The sequence below is a fragment of the Phyllobates terribilis genome, unplaced genomic scaffold (assembly GCF_046119375.1).
Source record: "Phyllobates terribilis strain yellow unplaced genomic scaffold, ASM4611937v1 Scaffold_7__3_contigs__length_470593459, whole genome shotgun sequence".
Lineage (NCBI taxonomy): Eukaryota > Metazoa > Chordata > Amphibia > Anura > Dendrobatidae > Phyllobates > Phyllobates terribilis.
In genome coordinates, this window is record NW_027362767.1 from 93,917,191 (window position 1) to 93,940,252 (window position 23,062).

The 23,062-nt window shown below is 42.3% G+C and overlaps 1 protein-coding gene across 10 annotated transcripts in view; it reads right to left on the reverse strand.

The window, feature by feature from the left end:
* The window catches only part of RYR3 (ryanodine receptor 3), a 786,940-nt gene that overhangs the window by 297,672 nt on the left and 466,206 nt on the right, over positions 1-23,062 (reverse strand). For all 10 annotated transcript variants that reach the window (XM_073638993.1, XM_073639000.1, XM_073639001.1 and 7 more), the window contains 6 exons: positions 17,423-17,603; positions 16,870-16,975; positions 15,254-15,374; positions 13,081-13,250; positions 10,182-10,402; positions 5,011-5,101 (listed from right to left, as the gene is read on the reverse strand). In XM_073638993.1, coding sequence (XP_073495094.1) covers positions 5,011-5,101; positions 10,182-10,402; positions 13,081-13,250; positions 15,254-15,374; positions 16,870-16,975; positions 17,423-17,603 — 890 coding nt within the window. The remainder of the gene's footprint in view (positions 1-5,010; positions 5,102-10,181; positions 10,403-13,080; positions 13,251-15,253; positions 15,375-16,869; positions 16,976-17,422; positions 17,604-23,062) is intronic.

Here is a 23,062-nt window from a genome sequence, read left to right on the forward strand (position 1 = left end):
GCTGGCGTTAGGGGTGGCAAACTGTGCAATTGCCCAAGGCCCCCACTCCTCCAGGGGCCCCCAGAATCTACAGTAGAAATTAAATTTATAATAGCTGTGCATTATCAATGTAATTTCTGATGTTGAGACTGCTTAAGGACCTTTGGTGACATCACAGTCATGTGACCGTGATGATGTCACCACAGGTCCAGTACTAAAAGAACTGAAGAAGAAGAGACAGACTGGTAAGTATTCTATAGTGTGTGTATATTTATATGTATTTGCTTCATGTATGCATGTGTCTATATGTAGGTTCTCCACATATGCATATGTCTCTATGTATGTGCTCTGTGCATGCGTGTGTCTGTATGTATGTGCTCACTGTATGCATGTCTCATTTGCATACATGTGTATGTATGTATGCAATCTGAATACATGTATCTGTATGCACTTGCTCTGTGTAAGCTTGTATCTGTTTGTATGTGGTCTGAGTATACATATATGTGTGTATGTGCTCTGTGTACACGTGTGTGCCATGTGTATATACATATGTGTGTTTAACATGCAATGTGTAACATACCTGGCGGCGTCCTTGCATGGTGGTCCATCTCCCACTATGCAAGAGAGCGCACTTGATCTCCTGTCCAGAATGTCTCTCTGGCTTCCCTCCATGCTGTCTGTTTGTGTCTGTCTCTGCTGCTTAAGGGCGGCGCCCGATCACTTCCTGCTTTTTGTACCTGCTGTGGGTCACACCCCTTGTGCGTCCTCAGCCTATTGCTGTCTGACACTTGGTATATAGCTCAGCAGCTCCCTTCTATCCCTGCCTGTGCATATGTGTTTCTTTCAGTGTGTGCTTGCACTCTGAAGTTGCCAGGTCCCGTTCCTGTTTCCCTGTCCGCCTTTCCTGGAGGCTGTATTTCCAGGCCTGTCTGAACTAAGTCCTGTATTTCTCCTGCCTTGCGGTGTCAGCTCCCGTGTCTGAACTGTGTCCTGTATGTCTCCTGCTTTACGGTATTAGTTCCCGTTTCTGAACTAAGTCCTGTTTGTCTCCTGCTTTACGGTATTAGTTCCCGTGTCTGAACTAAGTCCTGTATGTCTCCTGCTTTACGGTATTAGTTCCCGTGTCTGAACTAAGTCCTGTATTTCTCCTGCCTTGCGGTGTCAGCTCCCGTGTCTGAACTGTGTCCTGTATGTCTCCTGCTTTACGGTATTAGTTCCCGTGTCTGAACTAAGTCCTGTATTTCTCCTGCCTTGCGGTGTCAGCTCCCGTGTCTGAACTGTGTCCTGTATGTCTCCTGCTTTGCGGTATTTGTTCCCGTGTCTGAACTGAGTCCTTTCTGTGTTCTCTTGTCTGTCCTGTCTGAACACGCTCCTAGCCTGTTCGTCCCGCCTCTCTGGGGGCAGTATTCCCAGACCCGCTCCTGTATCCCGCTGCAGTGTCGGTCTCCTCCGTACACTCAGTTCCAGTCTGAACTCTCTCCTATCCTTTACCTGTTTTGCCTCTATGTCCGTTCCCTTCCTTTTTCTGCAGAGTCTGAACTCGTACCTAACTCCTGCCTGTTGTCTCTGTACTCCCGTTTGTGAGTTTGTGGTCCACTCGCTACTTCACTGCAAGTACCCTGTGGGTGTCTGGCTCTGTCTTTCCCTTCCTGTCTGTTCCGTGTGAACAGAGTCCTGTCCTGCCCTGCTTCTGCCCGCTGCTCCGGCAGCCCTATCCTGCCTGTATTGTTCCTGAGTCCCAGTGTGTACTGGGCCCTATCCTGCCTGTATTGTTCCTGAGTCCCAGTGTGTACTGGGCCCTATCCTGCCTGTATTGTTCCTGAATCCCGGTGTGTACTGGGTCCTATCCCGCCTGTGTTCCTACTTGCTAGTGCCTCCCTGTCTGCACTCTAGCTGTGCTTGCCTTTACCCCCCTGCCTGCATACCCGCCTGCCTGCATACCAGTCGTGCCTGCCTATACCCTCCAGTCTGTGTGCCAGCCTACCAGCCTGTTCCTGTATTCCCCTGTGTGGGTCAACAGCCGTGTCCGGGGTCTGTCCTGGAGTAGCACCTGGTCCCTCTGCTCGGTTCCTCCTTGGTGCTCTGGCGTCGTATGCCGTCGTGCCACCTTGGTCGGATCGGGTGGATACTTAGTTACGCCCCTCCAGGCATACACTCTCCGGCACGGTCCAGTGGAATCACTACCAATCACACGCACACGCCGCTTAGCCCGGGCGTGTGCATAACACAATGCTTGTGCCACATATTGTGTCTGTAGCATCCACATTTATAAATACCAGCAGCGCAGACAAGAGGTCATAGATGTAAACATTGGCAATCACCCAACTAACGAGCAAAATTTTACTCATTCATCAGGTTATTGGATTGTTTATGGTGGAACAAAAATCATTATTTTTCAGCATTAACATTGCCTGATGTAAACTGCAGATGTGATGCTGATAGCAGGAAACTGTAAGAGACAGATTGATCTACTAGTGATCATTCTGTGCCCATCATTCTTTGTAAGCTTGTGTAGAGAGGCCGGGAAATAAGCACCGAACGACTTCAGTATTGTTGATCACGCTCGTTTAACAGCCTAAATTCAGCTCCTAAAAATGCAACCTAAACGTTTCTTTGTGATGGTGGAATATGTTGGGGCATTTGGGGCACTACTTTCAACTTTTTTCCTGGTCCCTATTTTGCCTAAAACCAGCCCTGCTCCCCCCTTTTGGACGTATCACATACATTTAAGAAAAGTGAGAGAGCAGCATCTCTAACTTCCTCCAGATGTATGTGATTTGGGCGTATGATAGCTGGCTATTAAGTGGAGGAGGAAGAATTTACATAATAATGATATGCTATACAGTTGTTCTCAAAAGTTTACATACCCCGGCAGAATTTTTGCTTTCTTGGCCTTGTTTCAGAGAATATGAATGATAACAAAAAAAAAATTTCTCCACTCATGGTTATTGGTTGGGTGAAGCCATTTATTGTCAAACTACTGTGTTTTCTCTTTTTAAATCTTAATGACAACCAAAAACATCCAAATGACCCTGATCAAAAGTTCACATACCTCAGTTCTTAATACTGTGTATTGCCCCCTCTAACATCAATGACAGATTGAAGTCTTTTGTGGTAGTTGTGGATGAGGTTCTTTAATTTCTCAGATGGTAAAGCTGCCCATTCTTCTTGGCAAAAAGCCTCCAGTTCCTGTAAATTCCTGGGCTGTCTAGCATGAACTGCGGGCTTGAGATCTACCCAGAGTGACTCAATGATATTGAGGTCAGGAGACTGAGATGGCCACTCCCGAACCTTCACTTTGTTCTGCTGTAGCCAATGACAGGTCGACTTGGCCTTGTGTTTTGGATCGTTGTCATGTTGGGGCTGATGAGTGCAAATTTGCCTCGAGAATTTGCTGATAACATGGTGCATTCATCTTTCCTTCAACTTTTACCAAGTTTCCTGTGCCTTTGTAGCTGACACATCCCCAAAACATAAGCGATCCACCTCTGTGCTTTACTGTAGGAATGGTGTTCCTTTCATCATAGGCCTTGCTGACCTCTCTCCAAATGTAATGTTTATGGTAGTGGCCAAAAAGTTCAATTTCGGCCTCATCACTCCAAAATTACCTTGTTCCAGAAGTTTTGAGGCTCGTATCTGTGCTGTTTGGCGTATTGTAGGCGAGATACTTTGTGGCATTTGCGCAGTAATGGCTTTCTTCTGGTGGCTCAACCATGCAGCCCATTTTTCTTCAAGTGCCTCCTTATTGTGTAGCTTGAAACAGCCACACTGCTAGTTTTCAGAGAGTCCTGAATTTCAGCTGATGTTATTTGTGGGTTTTTCTTTGCATCCTGAACAATTTTACTAGCAGTTGTGGTCGAAATTCTTGTTGGTCTACCTGACCGTGGTTTGGTTTTTACAGAGCCCCTGATTTTCCATTTGTTAATCACAGTTTGAATGCTGCTTACTGGCATTATCAATTCCTTGGATATTTTTTTTATATCCCTTTCGTGTGTTATGAAGTTCAACTACCTTTTCCCGTAGATCTGTTGACAATTCTTTCGCTTTCCCCATGACTCACAATCCAGAAACGTCAGTGGCTGGATGAAAGAGTCTGTCTGGATCCCAGAAACTCACTCAGCTTTTATGCACACACACTGATTAGAAGCAAACAGATCACAGGTGAGGATGTTTCCTTTAGTAGCCATTCAAACCTATTTGTGTCAAATTCTGTGCATGTTATCAGGCCAAAATCACCAGTGTATGCAAACTTTTGATCAGGGTCATTTGGATGTTTTTGGTTGTCATTAAGATTTAAAATGAGAAAACACAGTAGTTTGACAATAAATGGCTTCACCCAACCAATAACCATGAGTGGAGAAAAAGTTTTTTTGTTATCATTCATATTCTCTGAAACAAGCCCAAGAAAAGAAAAATTCTACCGAGGTATGTAAACTTTTGAGCACAACTGTATATACTGTACAATGCTAAGCTCTCTTGTCCATGGTCTGTGTATAGTACTGAACCACAGACCTGAAACACCAGACACAGTCAAAGTACAAGAGTGGTGGTGCCCTTGTGGAAACAAAAGACCCTTTTTCGATTCTGAAAAACCCATTTCAACCCATTCAGTACAGACCCCTCAGGAGTCATTTAGGCAATGAGAACGTTTTTAATTGCCAGCAATACTATGCTGTTCCAGAAGGGCCACAATATCGTCCCACATTAGTGAGAGTTCTTGCTTCTGTGCCTCCTTTTATCAGTAATAATAATAGTATTTTTTTTTATAGCGCCAACATATTCCACAGCACTTTATGGCTAGTATGATGGACTAGGAATGGCTGAAAATATAATGAGTGTTGTGACTGGCACGTTAAAGGAAGAACCAGGCAGATACCTATGATATTTGCATGGGACATACTGTTTTCACTGCATACATTATATCTGTTTTTGTATCACATATACAGAACCTGGCAGGTATTTTAGCACATAAGATACAATAAGGAAAGCTACTTTGTTTACAAGGTATTATAAATTACAATTATCAGCTACCTTCAGAGGCATTTTGCAGTATTCGTTGAGCAATGGGACATCAAAAACCAGACGTCGCAGGAGCTGTTGAAGCATGGAAGGCCGCATATGACTGCAGAAAAAAAAGGTAAATATTTGTAAGACTGAAATAAAATGTTGTGTTTTTTTCATGTAAAAGTATTATATTATTAGTATCTGTACTTGTATTAAAATTCTCATAATAGCAGGAACTTGGGTTTCCAAAAGGATCTGCAACAAAAAAATAAAAATAAAATCTTCCTATCTAGTAATAATTACACATTGCTATTATTCAGACTGCAGGTTAATGGATAGACCTTATCCTTTTGCACTTATGCGAATCTCCACATATAATATTTCACTTTACCTATACATAAATAAGAAACTCAAAAGACAAAAGATTTCCATGCCAACGGCAGAAGCCGATCAGACAACCATTGTCATTCATGTTTTCGTGGATACCTGCATTAACGTGGCCATTGTCTGGAAGTTTGGAAAGGTGTTGTGTACGCAATCCACAAAACTACATCAGTTGTAAAAGTTTACAATGTACAGAAAAATAAACGGATTGTCACGTGTTTACTGAAACAGAGAGGGGCCAGAAGACCGCAGCATCTGATTTCACGTACTCCTGCACTGATCAGAAGCACTTCTCCTTCATATTAAACGGTGCAGGTTTCTGTTAGAAGTGCAAGTGTTAATCTGCTCAGCTTGGAGTCTCTGAAGCTTCCCAGCTTGGATGCTCTCAGCTGTTCAGTATTGACCACTCCCCTCTCCTATATATACTCGACTCTTTAAATCTGCATTGTCAGTGTTAAGTCTTGCACTGCCTAGTGAGGAGTGGAGGAGTCGGTTGTTGGTAGAGGAGTCTGGAGTGTTTATCTCTGACTGTTGATAAGTGTTTCGGCCGTGTGCAAATCCTCATCCTATCAAATTTAGTTTCCCTACCTTTCCTCCCCAGCGTGCCTCTCTGTTGTCTGTGAGTGAATATTTGTATCATTGGCATTTTTATTAATTTCTGTACATCCATCCTTGTTTGTCTGATTTGTGTATATACATACACTATTCCTCCCAACTTCCCTGGGTGGGAGAGGGGGACAGATTTAGGGTGATTCAGGAGTTCAGCAAGGTACGTGGCCCCAGCATCTTCACCATCAGAAGTAATCTGGGGAGCAGGGATAGCTGGGGCGCTCCTAGCGTTAGGGACAGGGAAGGAGCCTCTGGCCCCAGGTAGTCTGACAACAGAATAGTGACACAGATACATAGTAGGCATAAAGCACTAGAAAGTTTAAAAAACAAACAAACAAAATGGATATGCATTACTGCCAGCAAAAACTGATTTTGTTTATATCATATCCGGGATATAAAAAATGTTTTTGTACAATTGTATGGTTAAAAAAAAGAGAGGACATAAGCAGAAACAAACCACTTTTTTCTATTCTTCACCTCACATTAGAACAGGAAGTTTTAAGCTCATGGAGTATGTTGATATAAAGACTAGGACTAAGTTCCATACATTGTGTACAGGCAGTCCCTGACTTATAAACATCCGACTTATGTATTACTCCTAGTTCCGAACATAACATGTTAAAAAAAACCCACATAATTCTCACCTAAGTGCTCACTTCTCCAGCTGCCCCGCTGCCCGCTCTTCTTTTTCCACCACCGTTGTGCACCGCATCTCTAGCTTCTTCACTATAGTGCAGAACTACCAGCCATGTCCGGTCCTCAGAGGTCACTGGCTATTGTAAGTTTGCGACTTTGTGATGCCAAGACATGTGCTGCTACCTTATGATGTGCAGTGACCCCCAAGGCCAGAGATGTGGTGCACAACAGCAAAGAGAAGAGAAACAGAAAGGACATTGAGGCGACCAAGAAGGTCAGCGATGAGGCGAGTATTGGTAAAACAAATATATAAAAATAAAATAATAAACACCTCTACAGGCTGCCCTGTTGCTCTCTGTACGCCACCATGTTCTCTTCCTGGCATCACCTTTTTACTCTTCACTATGTGATAGCACTTTCAGCCATGTCCATCTCCGAAAGGTCACTGTGTAGCATACGATAGTGGCGCACGTTTTGATGTCATGACACAACAACACGTAGTGACCTTGGAGGGCTGGATAAGGCCAGAAATGCTGGCCTATAGTGAAGAGGCCAGAGATGCAGTGTGCCACGACAGAAAGAAGAGGACCAAATGGTGGTAAAAAAAATACATGCCGTGGTACCTTATTTGCACAAGAGAAGTCAATAGTCTGGACTGTTATGGCAAAAAATCAAGGAACTAATTTATAGTAGCCATATACTTTTTTTTGTTCATTTTAAATATAATATCGGACTGCTCTGAATACAATAGGTCAGATTCTAGAATCCACTCACAACCACAGTCAGGTGTTCTTATTGTCTATTCAGGAGTCTCATAAGATAGATGTCTCCATTTAAACCACCATCGACATCCGCTCCTCCACAATACACAGCATCCAGTGAAATAATCCTGCAGCGCTACTTTTATAGGACTAACAGACATCCAAACACAGTGTAAAACAGTCAGGAGTGTTTCTTTAGGTCCGATGTATTTTACTCACATAGATAAAACACAACTTTAAATTCATTTTAAAGTCCATAAAACAGCACGCCTCATGTAACTTGCCTGACCCAAAGTTTCACCCTTTTCGCTTCGTTCAGGGCTAAGCGAGTAAAATACATTGGGCTTAATAAATAAATCCTTATTGTTTTACACTCTGGATGGATGTCTGTTTGTCCCATAAAAGTAGCGTTGGTGGATTTTTACACAGAATGCTGTGCATTTTGGAAGCGGACACTGATCCATGGTGGTTTAAATGGAGAGATCTATCTTACGAAACCCCTCAACAGAATATAAGAACATCTGACTGTGGTCGTGTAAGGATACTGATATCTGAATTATCTTTTGTTTTGAGTGGTCCAACATTTAATGTTACTTTTCTTTGAGGATTTTCTCCATAAGAGACTATTTACATGTTTAATGAGTGTATTTTTGCACAATTTACTATAGGTGTTGTAGAGAAGCAGCTGGCAAGGTCCCGGATGAGAAGTATGTGTTACTGAGGTGGCTAGCCTCGGTGATATGAGACTCGAAAAAGAAGGCCCCAGAACCATTAGTTGCTGAGAGGTTTTTTTTAATGGGCCCAGATTTTGGGTCTGGGTTTTAGGAGCGTCCAGAAAAACTGGGTGCGGCTGGCGGTTCCCATATCTCAACTCAGGGATTTTGAAGGGCCTATTTAAAGCAACTGAGCTTTGTCAGAATTTGTCTATGTATGGAGGTGGAAAGACCACCTTGTAAGTTGAACAGTCTCTGCCAGAATCTGTGAGAGCAGGACTATTATCTAAATGGGTGAGCCTGTGTTGTTATGTGAACTGTTTAACTGATTATTTTTTCTTTTTATGCTGAGAAAAGGATATTCTGTTTTGTCTGGAGTTAACAACAACAATAAACTTCAGCTGTTTGGACTCAACTTCATTGCCTTTGTATACTTGAAGCTCTGCCAGGAAGCGAGTGAATCCCAACAGTATATTTTGATTAATTGTTCATCCCCTGTGCATCTTAAAGGGGCATTTCACAAGTTGTCTCTTGAGAAGCTCATAGCTCTGCAGTCTCCTTCTTTCTTGGTTTGCTTGTGGGCATGCACTCCTCCTTGAGTGACAGTTTTGGACAAGAGCTCTGTTCTGCTATTACATGGTGTACCAGTGTTTGTTTTGAGTCTACACTGTTATCACTAAATGTACACAAAGACATAACAGGGCATATGAACACGCACAAGGCTCAGGAAAGAGAGAGGCATGATTAGGGGAACTGCTATGGAAACTGCAAATGCTGGAGTTGAGGGATTGTGATTATGCAGGACTGTTAAAAGCCATGTGAAAGTTGAGAGGGAGGGAGGTGAGCAGCTAACTGGAGAGAGCTGGCTGGATGTAAAGGTACCGTCTCACATAACGACGCACCAGCGATCCCGACAACGATGTGACCTGGCCGATATCGCTGGTGCGTCGCTAAGTGATCGCTGGTGAGCTGTCAAACAGGCAGGCTCACCAGCGATCAGGGGAGCAGCCTGGTAACCATGATAAACAGCGGGTTACTAGGGGCACACGCGCACTTAGTAACCCGCTGTTTATCATGGTTACCACTCTGCTACGGTGAGCGGGAGGTTACCGCTCACCGTAGCACAGTGGTAACCATGATAAACAGCAGGTTATGTGCCCCTAGTAACCCGCTGTTTATCATGGTTACCAGCCTGATCGCTGGTCCCGCTGGTCACACACAGCGATGTATGCTGACCAGCGGGAGGGCAATGACCAAAAAATGGTCCAGGACACTTTGCAGCAATCAGCGACCTCACAGCAGGGGCCTGATCGCTGCAAAGTGTCACACATAATGACATCGCTAGTGAGGTCGCTGTTGCGTCACCAAAACCGTGACTCAGTAGCGATCTCGCTATGTGAGATGGGGGCTTTAGGAGTTAACTTCTCTACTGGAATGTAACTGCTGTTGCACACTGGGCCAGGCTCTACTGGCCGAGCCCCATGGAAACGAGCTGTACACTATGTAAGATAAAAAATCTCACAGCAGATAGTAAAAAGTATTATATTGCAAACTTGCTTACTTTCAGGCTGTGTAAAGAAGCATTTACACTGCAAGATATTTGTGAATGAACATTGTTAAAAATGCTCAGTTTACAATCATCTTGCCATGTAAACAGGTCACCTGTGCAAAATGCTCATTCATCGGGTGAAATGATTTTTTCTGAAGCAAAGGAGATAATTGCTGTCGTCGGTGCATCATCCTGTGTAAACAGGACTTGCACTCCTGAAAACTATAGCAGCCAATGAGCACTGAGCAATCAAATATAAATCGTTCATTGCGTATCTTATACTTTGGGCTGCTGCGTAAACAGGAATTTAGACGTTATATCATGCCATCGGTCGGTCCATGAAAACGGATCTTTACTAAATAAAATAATATAACAACATAAGAATACTTCTTTAATCATTTTTGGTTCATTTGTTTTACCGGACCATACAAAATGTTAGTCTATGTCTAAAAATACATCTTTTTAGATCCTTTTCACACATATCTTTTAGCTATATGACCTGAATGTGTTGTGCAGTAATAAAATGACAATAAATTAATATCTTACTGGCATATTGAAAGCAGACATTCTTCAATTGTGTCTCTCTGAGCTTTGGTTAGAGAGCGCCCCTTGGACAGTCTGTATATTGTATGCAGGGTGGAATCAATTAGTGCTGCATAGTGCTCAGTGCCCGAAAAGAGGGGGGCACAGCGAGTGAGCAATGGGAGTACTGCCGAGCAAATATATCGATTTAAGGCAAGAGCCATCTCTGTGACACTCAGGGAAGCCTGAAAAATAGAGGAAAGGGAAGCATTAGTTCATGCAATCATAGAAACATAGATAGGCTAAGGGGATTTAAGGTACTTTGGAACAAAACAATCAACATAAAAACATGCAATATATTGAGAAACTGTTAGGTGGAATAAAAAGAAATAAGAAAAGGATTAATGCACATTTGCGACAAGAGAACCATGAAAGTTCGAAAGGCTATGACTTAATTTGCATCAAAACATTACTGTTTAGAAATCTTTGTTGCTTTTGCTGCCCAGGATTAGAAGCTTACATCTGATCATTTGATTTTCTTGATTTCACAACCACACAGCTAAGGAGAGAGACCTCCGTGCGGACCGAGACAGCCAAAGGGCTGAAAACAGTGGCCCATGGGCTGCACTTTGCCATTGCCTGCCGCTCGTCCGCATCCTTAGGATGCAGACAACAGTAAATGCATTGGTGGAGGAGAGGCCGAGTGAGACAGCAGACGAGATGACGTCATAACATTGCGTCTGCTGTACAGAGGAGAGTCAGTGCACCGGAGCAGAGCGCCGGAGGGACAAGAGTGAGGCGAGTATGTGTTGTTGTTTTTTTTCTCATATCTGTATGGGATGTTTGCATGTATCTAGGAGACTATGTGGGGGCTCATATTGTATTTAGGAGGCTATGTGGGGGCTCATACTGTATTTAGGAAACTATGTGGCTTACTAATACTGTATATAGGGGCTATGTGGGGGCTCATACTGTATATAGGAGTCTATGTGGGGACTCACACTGTATATAGGGGGTTATGTGGGGTCTCATACTCTATATACAGGGGAGATGTGGGGTCTGATACTGTATATGCAGGGGCTATGTGGGGCTAATACTGTATTTAGGAAGCTATGTGGCTTGCTCATACTGTATATCGGGGCTATGTGATGGCTCACACTGTATATAGGGGGCTATGTGGGGGCTTACACTGCATATAGGGGGCTATGTGGGGGCTCACACTGCATATAGGGGGCTATGTGGGGGCTCATACTGTATATAGAGGCTTATGTAGGGTCTCATACTGTATATACAGGAGCTATGTGGGGGCTCACACTGCATATAGGGGGATATGTGGGGGCTCATACTGTATATAGAGGCTTATGTGGGGTCTCATACTGTATGTACAGGAGCTGTGTGGGGCTCATACTGTATGGAGGATGCTGTGTGGGGGCTCATACTGTATATAAGGGGGTGTCAGCATACTTAAATATGCTCAATATTAAGTGATAATATTAATATAAAATAAAAATTATAATTAATATGTTAATATTATTTATTCTTCAGCAGAATTAATTTCAGCCTATTGCTTCGGTTCCACAACAGTCACAGTCTCTCATTAATTGCCCACTCCTGCACTAGAGGATAAATGAGAGAAGGAAAACAACCTGGAGAACCTTGCACCAAATTTGTCGGCTCCAGCAGACCAAGCCAAACAATGGCAAGTTTTGTAGGGTTGATAACCTACTCTTACATTTTTTTCTAGGCAATTGAATAAAAAAATCACACACTGTGCCAAATTTTTATGAACATAAACTATGCCCTTTTTAAAAACTATGCATACATGTCAACATAATGGAAAGGATAAAGGAAAGATATATTAGATTTAGTGTTAGGACAATGCATTCATTGTGAGGTATACTGTGATTATAGACGTTGTGACTGCAGGTCTGAATGTGCAGGAGGTAAAAGCCGTGATGTAACAGCAGAATGGTGACTGCACCTCTGACTATGAAGGGAGTAAAAGACGTGATGGGGAATGCTGCCTTGGATATGACTGGAGGATGAGACATCTGAAAACACATCTCTTCAGAAAAGCCTACAGCCTGCAATAACTTCGCTGCCACCTCCCCACCACTGGAGCTACTCAAACCCCCTGACCTACTGTCTCCCTCCCCAATAACCGTAGATTGTAAGCTCGTGAGGGCAGGGTACTCTGCACCTCGGTATCAGTCAGTCATTGTTAGTTTACTGTATTTTATAGATGTATTATAAGTATGCAAACACTCTTCACAAGTGCAGCACGCTGGAATCAATGGTGCATTAAAAGGAATTAATAATAATAACAATAATAAAAATGAGACAGTATGTAACATCAAAATAGTAACTGCAGCTCTGGAAGTGAGCGAGCTCTCCTATATATGGGAGAGCCAAACTCAGATAACTGATGGCTAAACCATTGTTCAGCCAACAGCCATCTAAGGCGCATGGGGGGCCTACAGCTCTGTTCACATCGGTGTCAAAGGCTCCATATTTTATAAGGACAGCAGCATAGCATGCAGCATTATGATCTTTTCAACATGATGGACAACAGGCCCTGATAGAACTGATTATAAAACAATGGGGTTTGTTGGGAACCATTGGTATCCATTGTGTAATAGATTTGGCTATCTACTATTTTCTGTTTTCCGCTCCTAAGATTAAATAGAAAAACAGAAATGAGAACACAGATTTGGATTTGAGTTCAATCCAGAATGTGTTCTAGCAGAATCTGCTGAGACAATTAAGTTGGATTCAGTTTTGCAGTAGTTGAATTATATGATGCTTTTCGGACAGAGATAGTTATAAATGACAACAGACTGCTCCAGTAGGAGGAACGGATTAGTTTATAAGCTTTCATAATTATTTGCTGGAGCACAATGTAAGAAAAACTTAGACCACTTACTGTGTCAAGAGACGCTGATGCTCTAAGATCAGGTAAGAAGGCCACCTCCAGTAAATGGAGGAGGAAGCCTTGGTCCTTAATTCCATAGACACGATCCAGGAAAAGCACCATGGGAGCCTTGTGATCAGGGCAGAAGCTGGCTGGCATGTCAGGTTCAAACACTGTGCCATCTGAAAAAAGGAAACACATTCTATTACTTTGCTGCTCTTTATTCACATTTCTTACAAGCAGACAGATATATAAATACAAAATTAATTAAGGAGAAAAAAATCTATTCCATACATCAGCTTGGGGCTGCTTCACCTTTCAGATATAACAACAGCTGCAGAAATTTCTGCAAAAATTTTGCTGCACGTAAACATGATATCTATATTGATTAAATCAAACGTACACTTAATATTTTTTTCTATTTTCTTGAAAGCCATTTCCAAATAAATTAAAACCTCTGATTCATCTTTGTTTAAAGAAGCACTCCCATCAAATTTTTTTTCTCTTAATATATTGCAATCATCATATTATATAGCATTGTGTACTGTTCTTAAAATTGCTCATTTTGTACCTTATACCAGTTAATTCTTCTCTTTTCCACTACATGTATGACATCACATTATTAAAAACTGACTAGCCGAATCCTTCTAAGCTCTACTGCTACACTGCTACTGACCCATCTGCTCCGCACTTTTTGCAGTGAGGACTCTTGCAGGGAAGATGCTTCCTGTTTCTAATAAGTGCTTATAAGGATTCAGCTACTCTTTTTTAATCACCTGGTGTCATAGACCTAATGAAAAAAGAATTATCTGGGTAGGAAGGCAAAATGAGCAATTGTAAGTACACAGTGCCATATAATAAGATGACTGCAATATATTAAGAGGATAAAAATCTTGATGAAATTCTGTTGAGAATGAGAACAGAATGTCGGTTGGGCATCACCATTTTGTTACAGGATAAAAGTACCCTGTTGGGTAAAAATTCCCTGTTCTGCAGATTGGCGTGGGTTCCAATGGTCGGATTCCCACAAATCGGTAAATTATCATCTATCCAGTGGATAGGTGATAACTTGATTTCACCAGACAACCTCTTTACCATATACATCTGGGGTTTTTCCAGGAATATACTGTATAGAGGCCATAGACTTCATGTGATAAAGAATAAAAAGTATTGCAGTCAGATGCCCTAAACCATGAAAGTTCTTATTTATGTAACTACGCTATTTTCCACATTTTCATGTTTAGGTCAATATTTTCCGTCACTAAGCTAAAACCAGGAATAATTTCAAAATCTGGATGGCAATCAAATCTTTCCATTATTTTTTTTGTGATTTAGATTCTATTCCTCTTATTAGCTTATAAATACGGATGTAAAGTACTGTCCTAAAAAAGTGTGGGCAAATTATCCATTTATCTTGGAAACACAATGAGATAACTGTATTAATAACTGATGTTTGGGCACTAGATAACACATACATTAGGGTGTACATGACTTGAGTTTGAACAAGCGCCTTAACTTTGTGAGTAATCACAGGTCACAAACAAAGAGCTAACTGAAAAGGCCTCACTCACATGGCCCAAGAATAGCTAATATAAATGTTGTTACACACGTGTCATGCATCCTGGGCTCTGCTCCCTTTTCCTGGGTCCACTGCCCTCTGTTGTGCTCCACGTCGGGTTTTGCAATTTGACCGGCATGGATCATCTCCCTAAACCTATTAACACCCATTGACACACACCAATGTCTTGGGATTGAGACTCTTGTGTTCCTTGTTTTGTATGCTCCAATATCTGTACTATGGTGTTTCAACTCGCATCTATCTCTGCTGGGTTCCCATCCATCTGTCTGTCTGCTCCTGAGTTTCTAGTTAGTCCTATTCTCCACGATTCCACGTGTCCTTTGAAAGTTACACCAACGCCTGGGGTCCCACTTGGAGCAAAGTCTTAGCAGATCCACCTCACCTGGTAAGCCCTAACAAATGGCATATAACCTTGGCTCATACCAGAATCAGATCCTGTTCCCATCATTAGTTCTATTGAATTTGATCTATTTTGGCACTGAAGTCACACTGATTTTTCATTAGGTCATGTTAATCCTTCAGTAAATCAAAATAGACTAGACAGTTGTTCAGCCCGTTGATAGAAATGACCAAGATAAAATTACATTAGGTCCTATCACACTTTACCTTTGTTAAAAGCAGGTAGTTTTAAGGGGATGCTAATAATCCCAACAAGATCTTCTGTGGGCACCAGGGATCGGAGGATGGAGCGAATTCTTATAGCTTCACCTTTACCAGCTTGGATCAACTACAGACACAACAGGAATCCAGCACTTAACATGGGAGCACATAGTTATGTACTTACACGCAATATTTATAATTAAGCATCCATTAAAGGAAAGAGTAATTGCAGCTTCTATTGTGTCTACATGCTACAGAGTAAGGCTATTTATGACCCCCGCTTGTATTTATATAAATTATAAGTGCCACCTATCTAGTTCTATTAAATGTTTAACAAACAATGGGTTAAATGCACTTAATTACTATAACCAATAACAGTGCATGTGGACCAAGCACATTTTTTATAGTTTTTATTCTATTGTGATATCAGATATGTTTAGTTTTCAGACAATAAAAATCTGGTCTGGCAAAGTCATAACTATTTTAATATTTTTTAACTGGAGGACTTATTTTATGAGGAGCAGCTTATACTGTAGTTCTTATTTGTACCATTATATATAATTTTTGGGGAAGGATGAAAAAAAAAATAATTTTTTATGTTATTTGAAATGCAGGATAAACAATAAAATAGGCAAGGTGAACACTGAGTGGTTGCACCTTGCCTACAGTATGGGTCGGGAGCTTTTCTGGACATATACTGTAAAATCGTCACAACGACCATTCATCAGTGTATTCTTTCGGCCGCTGGCCGGTTTGCGACTGCATGCCATTTGGTTACCTGTATAGGACAGACAGCAGACTGTCAATATGAATACAGCTGTTCCGAATAAGAATACATTTTTTTATAGTAAGTTATTTGAAAAAAAACAAAACATTATTCTGGAGGAAAGGGCTTTTTTTTATACAAAAATTAATTCAAGCGTTTTCTGGTTTTGGTGCAGTTTGCTTTTAAAAAATAAAACTGTGCTTTGTTCGGCCTCCCCTGGTACAATGCAGTTGCTGGTGTCTGTTATTGTCTGCAGTGCTGAGGTCACATCAACAGCATTGCAGCCAATAAATGAACAGAGCAGCTCTGCCCAGGTAGGTAGATGGCATGAGTTGCACAGAGCCGCTGAGATCACTGATTGACTGCAGCACCGTCAGTGTGATGTCTGTGCCGCAGACAATAGTAGACACTGGAAGCAGTGGTGTCGACTTAGCAATGGACCCAAAGAGGGTGAGTAAATGACAGTCTTTTTTTTTTTTTTAAACAAACTGCACCTGGGGACAAGGGTTTCTAAAACCGCAAAACCCCTTTAAACTCAATGCTAATTTTTTGCGATCATTTAATCACTTTAATAATGCATAATAAATAAATACATATTTTGAACAATTACTGCCCTTCAGCAATAATGGCCTAATGGACAGAGGCTTGTAGCAGACCTGCGGCCATACTAACCCATAAGGGCCCCGAGATCACATGACAGGGCGTTGATGTCTATCTGATAGTCTGGCATTATATATAATTCAGATGTTTTTGTTTTCCATTCATGTTGAATTAAATAAAATGTTTGCAATATTTGCATGGTTGTATTCTGCTTCTAAATTGTGTGCGTTTCTGTATGTTCATGAATGTCACATACATGTGGTTCAGGTGCGCAGCGTCCCAGAAGGTCAATAAGGGCAGAATAAAAAGACATTATAGCATTTCCCATGTGTACGATCTCTTCTTCTTCGTCTTCCTCGACCCTAAATTAACACATAACAAACATAATTACCATTTGCAGACAGTCAGGAATATAATATACTGCAGCCTAGTTCCTATTCACTTTGAGAGGGTTGAGCTGTAACATAAGTATATCGAGCTGTAGTATTCCAGCTCCAAGTGTACATCTGGTGGCCACTGCACCAGGTATCAGCTAATTATGGGGGTCCCAGGTGTCAGACCCCATTGATGTCATAGGAATAGACTATATCTCACTTCTGGACAAGGTCCTTAATTTCTTCAGTTTAACAATATATTCGGCTATTGCACCTGTTCATAACAAAGCAACAACATTCAAACTTACACTTAAATGTTACTATTAATCCACTGCATATTCTCTCTAAAGATACATGTTTTTAAGATCGCTAATCCTAAACAGTAAATTCTCAACATAATCTCTTTTTTTTGCCACATGTTTAATATAAACTTACACTTCCCTCTGATACCCCTGAGAAGGAAGGTCCAGAGCTGGGTTCTCAGAGATGTTAATAGCCTCTTGCATTGCCGCCAGCAAACCATTTCCCCCCTCTCCTCTTAGGGAAGGTCCAAAACACTCAGGGCGCCGGATAAGAAGCTTCACCACTACACTGGCGTTTTCTTCAACGCTCTCACCTGGAAAACAAAGGACACAAAATGCAGCTCTTGGTTACCTGCCGAAAGTCTCTAGGGATTCATCATCAGAAGCACATTAAAGCACAGGCTCATATCCCTGTGGACAAGGCCTTCAGACTTACGATAATTGGGAGGCGGATATGCACAGTAGTATACCATAGGACTTTGCACAGCAGGTTCAATGAATACTGAGCATCACAATTGTAAACATATAGAGCATAAGGTAATGTTATACATTTCATTACAAAGGTGAAGAATGAGACCTTTACTCGTTATATATGTGTCTCTCATTCGTCTAAATCGAGGTTTCCACTGTATATTCGTTTAATCTCTTCAATGAAATATTATTGCTGTTAGCATATAAGGGGTTGGTCCTTTTTCAGAAAACTTTTCTCTATATGCACAGTTCGCTGTAAAAAAAACCCCAAAAATATACAAAGTGTGCTTTGCTTACCGCTGCCTCAGTCTGTTTTGTTTGGCTGTAGTGGTCACGTTCACATCACTGCAGCCAATCAATGAACTTAGCGTCTTGTGCCATCTACAAGGGAGGAGCCGCTGAGCTCAGTGATTGGCTGCAGCGATATTGGCGTGACATCACCATTGCAGCCAAATACTGGAGACTTGGGCGATGATGTAGACACTGTTATTGTTATACATCTGTCCCTGGTCTAGGGCTCTTCTTCATCTACCCCAGTCTGAAGAACTTTCTGGTGCTCCACGTTGGGCTTTTCAGGTGGCCTGATGTGCTTCCATATGAGGAACTGCCTGGACCTATTTATGGGCTTCTAAGACACACACCCAGGCTTTGGCATTGAATCTATGACTGGCTTACAGTTTGTGTGTGCACAGCAACCTGGCTGTGGACTGCAGGTGGTCTCCTGTACACCAGCAGCTTCTAGTGCTTCTTCTTACTTGTTTGCGGATTCTAGTGACTCTGGAGTTCTGTCGGTTACCTGTTCCCGGGCCTCCTGGACCTCTTCTCTGTGTCTGCCTGCGGTTTTTAGGATGTCTTCCCGGCTGTGAGCAGGTTCCTTGGTTGCAGACTTTCCCATTACTTCCGAGTGTTATCTGCTGCCTGCCTGCGGATTCCTGACGTCCTCCGCCTGCCTGCGGTACCCTGCACTCCACCTGTCTAGCTACGGCTTTCCAGTCCCTCTACTCATCAACCTGCTACTCCGATGCCTGCGGCCCATGTGCCCACCTGGACCTTGGGTTTAGAGGATCCACCGCACCCAGTAAGCCCCTTTAATTTCTGGTAGCAGTATACCAAGGCCATGGATCCCAAAGGTACAGCAGCGACAACACAGTTTCCAAGGGTTATGGACATTTTAGAGAGGAGCCCTTTAAGGGGACATGCTACTGTTACACACCTGTCCCTGGTCTATTGCTCTGCTCCATCTGCCCTGGTCCGTTGAACTTTCTGGTGTTCCACATTGGGCTTTTCAGGTGGCCTGGTGTGCTTCCATGTGATCAGCTGCCTGGGCCCATAGGGCTTCTAAGACACACACCCAGGCCTTGAATCTGTGACTAGACTTGCAGTTAGTGTGTGCACAGCAGCCTGGCTGTGGGCGGCAGGACATCTGCTGTACACCAGCAGCTGCTAGTGCCTCTTCCTACTTGTCTGCGGTTTCTAGTGACTCTGGAGTTCTGTAGGCTACTTGTCACCGAGTCTTCTGACATATTCTCTGTGACTCTCTTCTCTTGTTTTTTTTTTCTAACAAAATATGCATAACAGGAAAAGTTTTCTGAAAGGGGACAACCTCTCAAAATCACATTATAAAAGTAAGGGAGGGGGGGGGGGGAGCAGTTTTCTCATTGTGACATGCCCTTTTCTATTTTTCCAATAGGGCATATATACTGTGGGTGAAATAAATATTGAACATGTCACCAATTTTCTAAGTAAATATATTACTAAATGTGCTATTGACATGAAATTCTCACCAGATGTCGGTAACAACCCATCCAATCCACTCAGGCAAAGAAATTAAACTATAAATGTCTATAAATTAAATTATGTGTAATAATGAGGAATGACACAGGGAAAAAGTATTGAACACACTTCTTGAAATTTATTTAATACTTCATACAACAGCCATTGTTGGTGATGACAGATTCAACACACCTCCTGTATGGAGAAACTAGTCGCAGGCATTGATCAGGTGTGACTTTGACCCATTCTTCTGCACAAACACTTTTCAAATCCTGAAGGTTCCATGGGCTCCTTCTCTGAAGTCTGAGCTTTAGCTACTATTGGATTCAGGTCCGGTGATTGGTTGGGCCATTCTATCAGCTTTATTTTCTTTCTCTGAATCCAATTAAGCGTTTGGCTTTATGTTTGGGATAATTATCTTGCTGAAATGTCCACTCTCGTTTCATATTAATCATCCTGATAGATGGCAGCAGAGTACATTTGTCCATTCATCCTTCCTTCAATCGTATTAAGTTTTCCAGTGCCATATGCTGAAAAACAGACGCACACCACGATGTCCACGCTTCCAAACTTCACTGTTGGTATGGTGTTTTTGAGGTGATATGCAGTGCCTTTTGGCCTCCAAACATGTTATGTATCATGGTATCCAAAGTCTATATTTTCCCAGTATTTCACAGGCTTGTCTAGATGTTGTTGAGCAAACTGTAAACGCGCTTCAACATGCTTTTTGTTCAGCAATGGAGTCTTGCGTGGTGAATGTGCATACAGGCTGTAGCATCGGCGTATCTGCCCCCTGCCAGGCAGAGACGCCATCCCCCTTACCGCCGCGGCCCTGCTTCGGCGTCTTCCGGCCTCCCTGCTGCTTCTGCTGGTGCACGCAGCTTCCCGGGCACTGTGCTTAGGCCGCGCGAGCGAGCTCACTCCCTCTTAAAGGGGCCATGCGCGCCATCCTAAAAAGTCCCCGGCCAATGGCCAGAGGACTTTCCCTATAAAAAGCACCTCCTCCAATATGGAGGTGCCCGTGCAAGGTTGTTGCTCTGTGATTCTTACTTTGCTTCAGCCCTCAGGTCCCTCTGCAAGTCAGTCCTGTCCGCCAGTCTGTTCTTCAGTCCAGTCCGCCAGTCTGACTACTATCCAGCCCGACAGTCTGTCTACAGTCCAGTCCGCCAGTCTGGCTATGGGCTCTTCCACTTACCTGGAAGCACCTGCCTGTTTCCTGCTGTGCCCGCCAGCCTGCTTACCTGGAAGCACCTGCCTGTTACCTGCCGTGCCCGCTTGCCTGCTTACCTGGAGGCACCTGCCTGTTACCTGCCGTGCCCGCTTGCCTACTTACCTGGAAGCATCTGCCAGTTTCCCGTTGTGCCCGCCTGCTTGCCTACCCGGAGCACCCGTCTGGCTATCAGCCGAATCAGCCTGCTTGTCTACCCGGACCACCCGTCAGCTTGCCTGGAGTGCTCATCCGCTGTACTGGTCAGTTCCTGCCATCTGACCCATGGGAGTCACCTGCTCTCATACAAGGTCGGTTCCAGAGTGGCACCTGGTCCCTCTGCTCGGTCCCTCCCTGGTTCACGGAGTCGATTGAGCCGCCGTGCGACCTTGGTCAGGCCGAGTAGACACTTAGTCAAGCCCCTCCTCTGGTGCCTCCTTGCATCGCAACACAGAGGTTCCATCACTCGGATCCGCAACAGTTTGCACAGGCCATGGAGGTTGATTGCATTACTTATTGCTTTCTTTGAAACAACTGTACCTGCTGATTCCAGGTCTTTTTTTGTAGCTCTCCACAGGTGGTTCTAGGCTCTTGAACAACTCTTCTGATAATTATTTTCATTCCTCAGTCTGAAATCTTGCGGAGAGCACCTGGTTCTGGCCGGTTTATGGTGAAATTATGTTTTTTCCACTCTGTATTATGGCCCCAACAGTGCTCACTGGAACCTTCAGTAGTTTAGAAATTCTTCTGTAACCAATGTCATCAGTATGTTTTGCAGCAATAAGGTTGCGAAGGTCTTGAGACTGCTCTCTGGTTTTATCCATCATGAGATGTTTCTTGTGTGCCACCTTGGTAATGAGATACCTTTTAATAGGCTATAAGTTAAACTAGCTGATATTAGTTTTAACTAAGTGGCAGGATTGCTTTCTAATTACTGATAGATTTCAGCTGGTGTCATGATCTTCCATGGCGTTTTGCATCTCTCTTTCTTCAAATGTTCAATACTTTTTCCCTGTGTAATTTCTCATTATTACACATAACTTAATTTATGGACATCTATAGTTTGATTTCTTTTCCTGCGTGGATTGGTGGGTTGTTACCGAGATCTTGGGAGAATTTCATATCAATGGCATGTTTAGAAATATATTTACTTAGAAAATTGGTGATGTTCTCAATACTTATTTCACCCGCTATATATCTAAATTGCAGTTCCTTACTGGACAAAAATATAGCACCAGTTGCTTTAAAACAGACATAGGTAACAAAAAAAGTGTATAAAAAAAAAAATGAAAAACAAATCAATAGCTTAAAATGTACAGAAAATTTCAATGATCTTTATGTACACATTAGGTTATTTATATAGTTAGATTTTGATTTTTCCCTGTTCAAAATGACCAATAGTTAATGGTCACAACACACGCTCATAATGAAATAATTGACATTATTTGGTGAATGTCACCTCTGAATACATTAACATCTCTTGTTTGCTGTTTCAATACAAGCCTTTCTCTAAGTAAAGCAATTATTACTAGTAGTTATTCTCCATATTTTGTCATATAAAGGCCAGCTGGGCTTTTGTGTTTCACTCTGATGCCTGTTTGAAAGGTGAATGGGGAATATTTAACCGGCAGGAACACATTGTTTAGATAACCATCAGACATGTTTAAAGATCAGTTATGATAATTTTTTTTTTCGTAATGAAGATTTTCAGGTTGGGCAAAATAATGACAATACTGTAGTCAACACTAAGAAAAGAGAACTATTTATAATAAATCTTCATTTAAGACTTTTAGCATAGGTCATTTTATATTGGTAAACAGAGAAAAATAAATCATTAGGAAAATGGATGGTTACAAAATGTATCCAAACTGAAGCAGAAGGGCCTTATTGGTTAAAATTGGACCTGGTTTATGTTTTCTGTTCCTATTTGAATAGAACAAAAAGTTCTGCATACTGCGCTTTTTGCTGCGTTAAAGATACGGACACAAAACAGAAACCTGATGGACCAAATTATAATCAGTCAATCATAGTCTCTGTTTCATTTTTGATCCGTTTTGCAGTACATCAATTTTCCTAATGAGTGTTGTTTTGCTGTTCCAGCCAGCCTCACAGCAGCGCTTGCAAGCTCTATAGAAAAGAGCTTGCAAGTACAACACTCCTTGTCTAGGAGACCGGCCACCGCTGATAGACTGCAGAGGTGTCCGGTAACCTATGCAGAGTGCAATAAACTATAGAATTAAAAATGCACTCCATTCTTCTCTGTCTTAATTTATAACTGATATTAAACAATTTTTGACTATGTGATGCTTTGCTTTTTTTTGG